At 44.0% G+C, this 10,672-nt stretch overlaps 1 protein-coding gene across 2 annotated transcripts; it reads right to left on the bottom strand.

Moving 5' to 3' along the window:
• Positions 1-387: 387 nt before the first annotated feature.
• Positions 388-10,259, bottom strand: BIRC7 (baculoviral IAP repeat containing 7). Of its 2 annotated transcripts, XM_074288827.1 has the most exons (8): positions 9,715-10,258; positions 6,878-6,977; positions 6,570-6,648; positions 6,417-6,465; positions 3,853-4,062; positions 3,074-3,145; positions 1,267-1,469; positions 388-783 (listed from the first exon to the last, which is right to left on the bottom strand). In XM_074288827.1, the coding sequence occupies exons 1-7, from the start codon at positions 10,169-10,171 to the stop codon at positions 1,276-1,278; spliced, it is 1,161 nt and encodes a 386-aa protein (XP_074144928.1). In that variant the 5' UTR covers positions 10,172-10,258; the 3' UTR covers positions 388-783; positions 1,267-1,275. The 2 variants fall into 2 exon arrangements, with proteins under 2 accessions (XP_074144928.1, XP_074144929.1); XM_074288828.1 differs by lacking the exon at positions 3,853-4,062 and having other exon boundaries at positions 9,715-10,259.
• Positions 10,260-10,672: the final 413 nt, after the last annotated feature.

Below are 10,672 nucleotides of genomic sequence, written 5' to 3'. Positions count from 1 at the left end.
TCAAGTTCAAGGGTTTCAAGGTTTTCTGCTAGTAGAATTTCATCCCAGTCAATCCTGGTGGATGATATTGTGCCATTGACAAGAGATTAGTAGAGAAAGAGATTAAGAGCAATTAGGTGGCACGGTGGATAGAATTCTGGGTTTCAGATGCTCAACAGCTGTGTGACTCTTGGCAAGTCACTTAATCTCTGCCTCAGTTTCCTCATCTGTAAAATGGGGATAATAGCAACTACCTCCCAGGGATGTTGTAAGGATCAAATGAGGTAATTCTAAATCTCAGCACAATACTTACAAAGTAAACACTATATAAATGATAACTATTGTTAATGAACAAAAGATTAGGCTGTCATTGAATACCTCCTACCTTCAAAGGCCAACCTCATGGCATTGATTACACTGGAAGAAACTTTATTGCAAAAAATTAAAGAACTTCAAACAGAGTCAAAGAAAAAGCAAAGCAGAAATGCACACTTGTATACCTCAACCAAAAAAACATGTTGCCCTAGGAGACTCTTAGATAGATAGCTTTAGATCCTGGTTATTTCCCCTGCCCTTTGATGTCCCCTAATTATTTCCCAACTACGCTAACCTTGCTTGAAGTTGCAGCTATGGCTCCCATGACGAGGTCAGACACTCCTCGGGAGCCTCATGAGGAGCTCCCTCATCTGGGTAAGAGGCTTGATCCTTGCTTGCTCAGAAGACAGGATCTCCAGTCCCACATTATCCCAGTCTTCAGGGTCCCAAACTCAGCAGGTCCTGGAAGGACCAAGTCGGAGAGAGGCTCTAGGAAGAGTTGATTTTCACAATTACTCAGAGATTGGATCGTAGGGAGGTACCCATGGAGAAGGGAACAGGAACAGGTGGGAGATCTCTCCAGACCAACCTACCTTTCCATCACTCTTAGCAAACCTTCACTCAGCTACACGAAAGAAGCTAGGGACCGTGCCTCCACTGATGGAGGAAACGCCCCAGTGAGGAAACTTGGGGAGATGGGTTCTGGATTCCGAGCTGGCGCTCAACCAGGGGTTAACTCCATATGACACGTTTTTGTCTTTGCAAAGCCCTTTTGCCCTCTCCAGGGAGGTCTATATTTCTGCCTCTCAGCACTGCCTTAAGACTGAGTTCCACTTTTTGAGTAGGGAAGGAAAACGGAAGTGTCAAACAGCCGTGTGACCCCTGGCCTAACCTGCTCTCTGAGCCTGTTTTCCCGTGGCTGATGGGCAGGCCACTCTGGGCAGGGCAAGCGTGGGAGAGCTTTTCACTCACCGAGCGTGGCTAGGACAGGAAAGTCCTGACGCTGCCGTGGATGGCGGCTCGGCAGATGGGGCACTGCTGCAGGTTTGGGGCGCACTCTGAGCAGACCAGGTGGCCGCAGGGGACGAAGACAATGGATACCACTTGGTACATGCACACTTTGCACGTCCGCTCCTCCTTTAGCTGCTGCAGCTGCTGCTCCGTGCTCAGGGGTCCTGTGGGCAAGGGCAAGGAGGAGAGGTCAGGAAAGGAGGAGAAGGCTGCTTTGCACATGGGAAGATGAAAAGTCTCAGGGTGGGGGCCCTCAGACCAGCGAGGTTCCACAGTGGATGGAGCCCCGGGCTAGAAATCTGGAGGACTCGCTTCCCAGTTCAAAGCTGGTCTCAGACACTTTCTAAGCAAGTCACTTATCCCCATTTGCCTCAGTCTCCTCATCCACAAAATGAGCTGGAGGAGGAAATGACAAACTATCTTTGCCTCCCCATCCCCTCCCCGCCAAAAAGCAAAACCCCAAATGGGAGAATGAAGAGTTGGACATGATTGAAACAACTGAACAGCAGCAGCAGAAGTCTCTGGAACTAACTATACTTGAAAAGGAATTCCCTTTAGAGAGGCCCTATCAAGTAATCATTTCAGTACCCTTTAAAGATTTCCCGTGCTGAGAAACTCACTGTCTCCTCAGAAAATCCATTCCAATTTTAGACATTAAGTTTCTTACATCTAACCTGAATCTCTCCAACCAACACCCACTACTCAAAGATTGGAATGCAAAACAAAGGGTCCAATCTCTTTTCCAAAAGGTTCAAATGGATCTGTGGGGTCATTGGTTTGGGACTCATTCATGCCTGCCCCACTCTGGGGGGGCTTTTGTCCATGTCCTCCCATAAGTCTAATATAAAGGGTTTGATCAAGCTGAAGGGAGCCTTCCTCTCTTTCTCCTGACTTTATAAGAACACCATGGAACATTTGGGCTTTCTACTTATCATCCCTCATTCTTAGCATATGACCAACTCATTTTCAGGTCAGCTCTCTGAATCTCTGAAGATTTTTATCCACAGCCCCTTCCTTTTTGCTCACCCCCCCAAGTTCCAGTTCTTTCCAGTTCTACCCAGTCCTTTTGACCTTCACTTCTCATAAGGCATAGTTTTAAGTCATTTCCAACTTGATATGACCTTTATCAATATCATTCCTAAATATATGGATCTCTAAACCAAACAGTATTCTAAAGGGTCTCAATCAGGGTAAAGGAGAGCTTTCATCCCTCATTCTAAGCATTTCATTCCTATTAATGCATCTTAAGATGGTAGCTCAAGGACTCTATTGATTCACTATCAATTTAAAAAAAGTTCAAAGTTCTTTTTGTGGCAGTGGGTATGAGGTCTATTGAAGCTCTGTTGCCCAGTTCCCCTAGTGACTAGAAACCTCAGTCTTTGGAAAGGAAAACAGTTTCTTTGAGAATAACCAGTAAGAATAGAGCACTGTGCTCTAACCTTTGAACTGGTCTGCTCAGATGTTGTTGCTGTGATTTCAATTGGTACCCAACTCTCCTTGACCCAGGTTGGGGTTTTCTTGGTGAAGGTCCTGGAGCGGTCTGCCATTTCCTTCTCCAGATCATTTTATAGATGAGGATCACACCTCTAATAAGTGTCTGAGGCCAGATTCGAACTCAGGAAGATGGGTCTTCCGGGCTCCAGGCCTGATACTCTATTCACTGTGCCCTCTAGTCGTTCAGATTCCAAGGCTTAGAAACAAGATGGTGACAGAAAGTAAAAATTACCTTTCAAGGGAGCGCATGTACAGATCTTGCCTAGCCCCTCACCTGCCTCTGTGATCTGCTCAAGTTGCTCTTCTCTTCTGGGTGCGCTTGACTCAGGTGCCACGGGAGCAGGTGCTGTGGAAGACAGACTATAAATTTTGTCATGTTCCCTAATCAGTGAAAAAATGTCACCAGATCCCTGGTGATTACCCATAGATCACTGGCATAAAGTTTTTCAGAAGACACTCCAACTCTATTGGAAAAAATTTTCTCCATAAAAAATACTTATTCATCCAATCTCAAAATAATACAAGGGTAGGGTCTGGGGGGTGGGGAGAAGAAAAATTTTCTTTAGTCAGTGAAGCCAGATGGCACATGTTCCATATACTGACCACTAAGTGTCCCCATATTGTAGTCTACCCATCAACAAGCAGAAGTGACCTCAAATGACCCAAGGTGAGTTAGATGAGTTCTGACATCCATACTGAGCCACTGAGAAGTTCTCCATTTTTAAAGTCAAAATACACATTATTAAGTGGAGGGCCTATTAAGCAATTATCTTGACTTTTCCAGTAGACAATCCCAGACTTTGAGAATTTATAATATACATGGGAAGGCAAAGCATTGAAGTAACAGTAGAAGAAAATTATAAAGATAGGAGCTGATAAATGCCTAAGGGAATAACCCAGATATCGGGGATTCAGAGTTCCAAGGGAGGAGAGACCAAAGAGGGTCTATCCAGGAGGTTGGGAGGACTGGGGGAAGGCCTCTGAAGGGAGGCAGGTCTGCAGACTGGAACAAGCCCTCCCCACTTAACACAGGCAACGAAGAAGTGTTTGTACCTCTGGTCTCTCTTGCACTCCTCTCTTCCTCCTGGATTAGATCAGAGACTAGCTGAGATACTGATGTGCTGGCTGGGGTTGCCAGCCTGTATTTATTCAGAACCAACCTCTCCACCATGTTCTGTTCAAACCCCATCTGCAGCACACTTTTTACCACTGTGGATTGCCGCCAAGCTGGCCACGCTAGCCAAGCCCGGCTTCCTGGGCTACCTGCAAAGTGGAACGGAGAGTCACTGAACCCCGAGAGGAGATGTGCTGCTGTCATTGCTGCCCAAGGGGTCGCAGGGCAGGGTCACTGAGCCGGGCCCACTAGTCAGTGGCCTCTGAACAGTACTGCTCATTCCCCAGCTGCATCCAGAATACAATCCAACCGGCCTGTTTACTTTAAGGTACGTGCCTCTGTTTAAGAGTTTAAGAGTACAAAGAGCCAAGAAAATGAGCAGTCATATCAGATGGGAAAATGGATTTCAAGTCTACTGTGTGGGGAGGAAAATTAGAGATCCCTTTGACAATGGAGACCCTTATCTTAATACTATTGGATTAAATCCAAAGTTCTTAATGTTAGCCCCTAAAGGGCTTATTTATAGATTCCAGATTGTCCAGGGACTTGTGGGTTTTAAGTTTCTATTGGAATATTATATATTTTATTCTGCTTATTTAAAAACATTCCAAAATGGGGCTCATAAGCTTTACCAGATTGCCATAAGAGTCCATCACATGCAAAATTTGAGAACCCCTGAATTAAAATCTATACTAATAACCTGAAACAGTAATAGCACAAAGCAAAAACCTGAGAGAACATAGTTTATAGCAGTAGCATTAGTCCCAAACTTTCTCCCACAAACACCACAGAAATAAAATGTCAGAGCTGGAAGGGATGCTAGGGGACATATAGTCCAACCCCTTCATTTCCTAGAGGAGGAAACGGGTACCCAGAGTTAAAGTGAATACCATAAGCCCCAAAATGGTAAGAAAACATGTGATTTCAATATAGGCCTTCTGGTTCTAAGGCCAGTGTTCTTTCCCTGAATGCATGGCACTTAAACAGGTGACATGTACACGGTTCTTACATTTGGCAAGTTAAAGAGGGTCTGAACCATAGCATTAGAGGCAAGATGACAGACAATGTGGATAGAAGGCACTCTCCCAACCAGCTTGTATGTTTCTATTTTTACTGGACTACAGATACCATAAAAGTGGGGACAGGTTCATATCTAAGATGTTTGCATCTCCCTCAGTGCCTAGCTGAGTACTCTGTTCCCAGACAGTGTTTAACAAATGTTTGTTGAGTGATCTGTGATATTGGAAGCTCTGGAAGGGTTCCAGAACCAAAGTCCCAGTTTTCCTAGAGTCGTTCTTGAGCATGCAAAGGCAGACTTCTACTATGAGGCAGATGAGGTTTGATTTCTCAGGATTTAAAGAGAAAAGATTAGGATCCACAAAGCTTGCTTCCACAGCAAGCCGCCCCACAAAAATAGTAAATAGCCTATTGTAGTAGAGGGAATTCCAGGCCAAGGAATGTGGATTCCAGAGCTTTAGTTCTATTTCTGCTGCTAGCTCACAGTATAAACTAGAATCAAAAATTTAAATTCTTTGGTCCTCCAACTTCAAATTTGTAAAAGGGGTGAATTCCCCTCCAAAGCTGGAAGGATCCCATGAGAACAGGGATGAATCTGTAAGAGCACTTCAGACCAAAGCTTTCACTTTCTCCATTGCCCAACAGTAAATAAATGCTTTGATCTAATAAGTCATCTGTTTTCACTTGGGAGTTGTTTTGAAAGAATAGGGACATCGAAGAGAACCAAATCTACCCCAAATACATGGGCAGATTTTCTTTGCTTCCCCTCCATCTCCCACTTTCACAATACAATAAAATCTGACAATATCAGAGGCATTTGAAGGCAAACTTCACACACTTCATGTCTGGCAGAAGTCAGGAACAAGGAAATTCTAACCAAGAATCGCTTTTGGAGTCTAGGTGGCTGAGTGCCTATTGGGCTGGGTCACAGCTTAGCCTGAGTTTCAACAATAACTCTGGGTATTGACTGAATATCTACTAGGTGCAAGGCACTTTGCTTGTAGTTTCTAGAAAGCAAACTCTAAATGAGATGCAGTAGAGAAGATGAAAGTCAAATGACAAAGCAACCTTTCAATTAGTTTGGAGCTTGTTACTGCTAGTAAAGCGCAGAATCCATCAATTCAGTCAAACTGCAATAGTAGGCTAACTAACAGGATGCTTGTTCTTGAGTACAGATCACCAAGGTAGGAAATCAAAGGAGTTGTATGTTAACATTTTTAAAAATGTTTAATTCCATTTTGCATTTCAATCCTCCGTGTATTTAAATAGAATAAGCAGCAAGCAAATGACATTCAACATAGCAGAGGAGAAAGGGTTGGAAATCAGGAGACCTGTTTGAATACTAACTTTGTTGTGCTACTCTGGGCAATTCACTTCAAATCCCCAAACTTTAATTTCCTCATATGTAAAATGAGGGGGGTTAGATTAGATTATTACCAAGAACCCTAAAAGTCTACAATGAGAAGAAAAATGTTTCTCAACTAACCTGGGGTAGAAGGAGTGGAATCTACCTCTCCTGGATCTTCTCCATGGCCCTAAAAAGCATAACATCTTTTTAAAAATAAATAACATGGCAGGATTTTCTTTTTCTTAAGCATTATCCCAAAAAAATCCTGTAAGGAGAATTATATGAACTTACCCAGGACTCTAGTAGGCTGGAGGACTCCTGGATGCTACTGACATAGGCCCTGCCTCTGGATTGAAGCAGAAATTCACATCTGAAAAAAGGCAAAAGTAAAGATAAAAGATACAGCTGGATATAATGGGAATGAGTGAGAAGGAAGATGGAATAAGAGAGACTTCTAAAGCTAACGTGAACTTTTCCAGGGCAGACCTAGATAGCTTTTTCTTGCAGAAGTACAACACCTGGCCTAGGGACATCAAATACCTTCATCAGAAAGCTGAGGATATTCAGACACATAAAAGTTCCACGGCACCCCAAGTTACCTAGGGAACCACTTGGCGTGCTCCCTCCAAGGGTCATCCCCTCGATCCCAGTTCCTCAGGCCCCCATCACAGTAGTAACACTTCACATGGTCATGCTGGCCTGAAAGACAGCACAGAGAGGTTTCCAGGAGCAGCTGGAACTGTGGCTCTGGAGAAGAAGCAGGACATCCTGGACCAGGTGCAGCAGATGATTGTCTTAACGAAAACTTGAACCAGAAGCTCAATATCTCAGTGGTTCATTTAACTTATTCTAAAGCAATATGGAATAGTGGGTAGCAAACCAGCCTTGGAAAGAACTGAGTTCAAGTTCTGTCTCTGATACATACATACATACATACATACATATACACACATACATTTCATAAATCTTAAAAGTGCTATATATAAATGGTTATTACATAGTCTAAAGCTACTTTTCCAGTGGTTCCTCTACCCCTTAGTAAGACTAAATTTTACCCAAAAAAACAATTTAGCTCCATTCAATATTGGAATCCCTTGATGTCAGAAAGGCCTGGAGAGACTTACATGAACTGATGCTGAGTGAAATGAGCAGAACCAGGAGATCATTATATACTTCAACAACAATACTGTATGATGATCAATTCTGATGGATGTGGCCCTCTTCAACAATGAGATGAACCAAATGAGTTCCAATAGAGCAGTAATAAACTGAACCAGCTACACCCAGTGAAAGAACTCTGGGAGATGACTATGAACCACTACATAGAATTCCCAATCCCTCTATTTTTATCTGACTGTATTTTTTATTTCCTTCACAGGTTAATTGTACACTATTTCAAAGTCCGATTCTTTTTGTTCAGCAAAACAACTGTTTGGTCATGTATACATGTATTGTATTTAACTTATACTCTATCATATTTAACATGTATCGGTCAACCTGCCATCTGGGGGGGGGGGGAAGGAGGGGAAAAAATAGAGCAAAAAGTTTGGCAATTGTCAGTGTTGTAAAATTACCCATGCATATATCTGGTAAATAAATAAATATATCTGGTAAATAAAAATTATTAAAAAATTTTTAAAATATTGGACATCCTTACTGAGGTGTCGTAAGGAACCTAGAAAAAGAATAATAAAACTGGGCCTTACCCAGAGAGTAAATAGCAGTCTCCCAAGCTCATGACCAGGGGACAGCCTTCAGTTAGGGTGAGTTAGGGTGAAAAATGCAGCTGTTTGGCTCCTTCCCATTCCCCTTCCCCCTCTCACAGTGCCCTGGTCTCTCCCACCACCTTTCTCCTAGCCTTCCATTTCTACAAGAAGGCTCCATGTTAAGTTGTTTTCACTGGATCTTCTCCATATTCTCTTTTTTCATTTCTGCTTCCTGTAGGAAGCCTTTCCTGATCCCTTTAATGCTAACTAACACTTTCTTTCTGTTATCTCTGATTTATCCTGTACATAACTTCTTTGTAGTTAGTTAGTTTGCATGTTATTTTCCATATTAGACTGTGAGCTGTTTTGGAACAGGGGCTGTTCTGCCTTTCTTTGTATTTCCAGTACTTAGCACACGGCCTGGCACATAGTAGGTGCTTAATAAATGATAATTAACTTGCTGCTTGACTCAGTTTCCTCAGCTATAAAAGTCGGACTCAATGGCCTGCAAGGTCCCTTTGTATTCTCAGTTTGATCCTAGAACAAGGCAGACTGGGGAGCCTATGACAGATGTGTGTTATAGCAAACAGCTCCAAAGATACACATGTCACTTCCCATAGATCTACCTCATCTTTCATAACTAAATCCAGAACAGCAATAATAGATTGGGTTTTACGAGGTTTCTAGAGGAAAGGAATAGAGAAACTATAGGCCTCTTCGCTCCGCCATCAGATTGGGGGAAATGGCTGGTCTGTGCTGAATTTATTTTATTGGTAAGAGAGGAAGGCACAGTGAACGCAGCCAAAGGAAAGAGGCTTCCTTTCGAGAACATAAAACAGGGGTTCGCTCACCACTTTGCCCCACTTCTGGCCTCTCTGGAGACTATGGCCTCAACTATCTGATGAGTAAATGTAGTCTAGGGTACTCTGAGACAAAGACCCAGCACTCCACCCCATAACATACTCTCCAAGCTGCCAGATAGGATACCAAAAAGAACATCGGATTCAGAAAACCTGGAGTGGAATCCCACCTCTGCCATTCTAGTCTGACTTTGGACAACTAATTCCCTTCTCTAAACTTCTGTTTCATCTGTAAAATAAAATTGGGACTAGATGGTCTTGAAGGTCATAAAAATGTTCCAAGATGGCCTCAATTCTAGCCAGGCTAAGTTTGCCACAATAAAGAATATATTAGACTTTCCATTAACACTCAGCTATAAATTACTGCTCTAATCCTAGGTTTTGAAATGAAAATCTCCCAAAATCTATGAAGGATTGCATATTTAACCTCTATCAGATTGCCTGGGGAAAGGGGAGATAAGGGAGGGAGGGAGAAAAATTTGGAACATAAAGTTTGACAAAAATGAATGTTCAAAATCTACAAAGATATCGGGTGTTTAAAAGGGGCGAGGGAGCCAAGGAAAAAGGAAAGGAAAAAAAGCGCCCACTTCTCCTTAGAGCCCATTTATAGACACATGGCTTCCTACAGTGTGACAATGGCCAAGCAAAACCAGCCTTATTCTTCAGAGGTCTGTCAGGGATCAGTTTATGTGACATACCCAGTCTGCCTGTGCCACAGACTTGTAGGGAATGATTTAGAACAAGTGTAACTCCAGACTCAAGTGCATGAAAAGAGGTGACCTCGAGGAAAACCCAGGCTAACTTCTCCACACTAATGTGCATGCTTAAGGCCCCACAACCAGCCTGTATGAAACGAAGCGTCCGGCCTACCTGTGTAGAAAAAGCCTGCTCTGGCCAGTTGCTGAGGGCACACCGTTGAAGCAGATGGCCAGTTGTGAAATGAGTCCAGGCGGATCTGTTCCACTCCCATATCTGGGTAGGCGGGTCTGGTAGTCAGGACGGTCTCATTTCCTTCCCCTTCTTCCTCCGATATTCTTTGTAATTGACTCAGAATCTGCCCATCTACGCTGTCATTAGTGTCCCGGGCAGGGAGACTGCCAGTATGCTTGCTGAGGGCAAACTGACACGTGGGGAAAAGCCTCTGGTGTTCTAGGAGGGGGCTGTCTCCAGCTGTCCAGTTGTCCAACATCCCGCCACAGCAGAAACACTGCACCCTGTCCTGAGGGCCTACGTAGAAGAAGCCGGCTCTGGCCAGGTCCTGGGGAGAGACAGGGCCCTCAGCTGGCCAGTCCTGGAAGGTTTTTCTTCGGCTGGCCTCACTGCCCATTCTGGGCTCATCCACTTGCCCTCTGCTCTCCCTGTTTCCTCCAGAGCTGTGTGACCTCCCTTGCAAAAAATTGGGAAGTGAAAACCAGTATTTCTATTATGCTTGTCTGCCTTGGGTCAGGATGGGGGAAGGGAAATGGGAGGACACCCGCACTGGACTGTTCCAAATCTGCTGGCTTAGCCTTCTGGAAAGCACTGGCTCAGGGATTCCACCTCACGTGCTCTGACAGTGGTCAGTCCCAGAGTCACAGGGCTCAGAGCCAGAGCCTTCCCAGGGAGGACAGCAGCTCCAAAAGGGGCATATATCTCAGCCCCAAAGTACCAGGGAGAACTGCAGGGGAAAGAGAGGATGGAGAGCAAAAGAGAGTCATTCCATATAAATCTGCCTTTATGGAGCCCAGTAAAAGTAGATCACTACTCCAGAACCGTCAGGAGAACACCCAGAAGACATTCAGTCATTGGTTGTGCTCAGAGAGAGAGCCGTTTCTGGACAGACACCACA

The sequence above is a fragment of the Sminthopsis crassicaudata genome, chromosome 2, assembly GCF_048593235.1.
Source record: "Sminthopsis crassicaudata isolate SCR6 chromosome 2, ASM4859323v1, whole genome shotgun sequence".
NCBI classification, from domain to species: domain Eukaryota; kingdom Metazoa; phylum Chordata; class Mammalia; order Dasyuromorphia; family Dasyuridae; genus Sminthopsis; species Sminthopsis crassicaudata.
This window is presented reverse-complemented; position numbering and strand designations above follow the sequence as displayed.

Excerpts from the sequence above, each read along its gene's own strand:
- BIRC7 (XM_074288827.1), bottom strand. The coding sequence starts at position 10,171 with ATGGGCAGTGAGGCCAGCCGAAGAAAAACCTTCCAGGACTGGCCAGCT. Across the intron at positions 6,466-6,569 it reads CCAGCCTACTAGAGTCCTGG|GGCCATGGAGAAGATCCAGG; the intron begins GTAAGTTCATAT and ends TATGCTTTTTAG. Across the intron at positions 1,470-3,073 it reads TGAGCAGATCACAGAGGCAG|GACCCCTGAGCACGGAGCAG; the intron begins GTGAGGGGCTAG and ends CCTTGCCCACAG.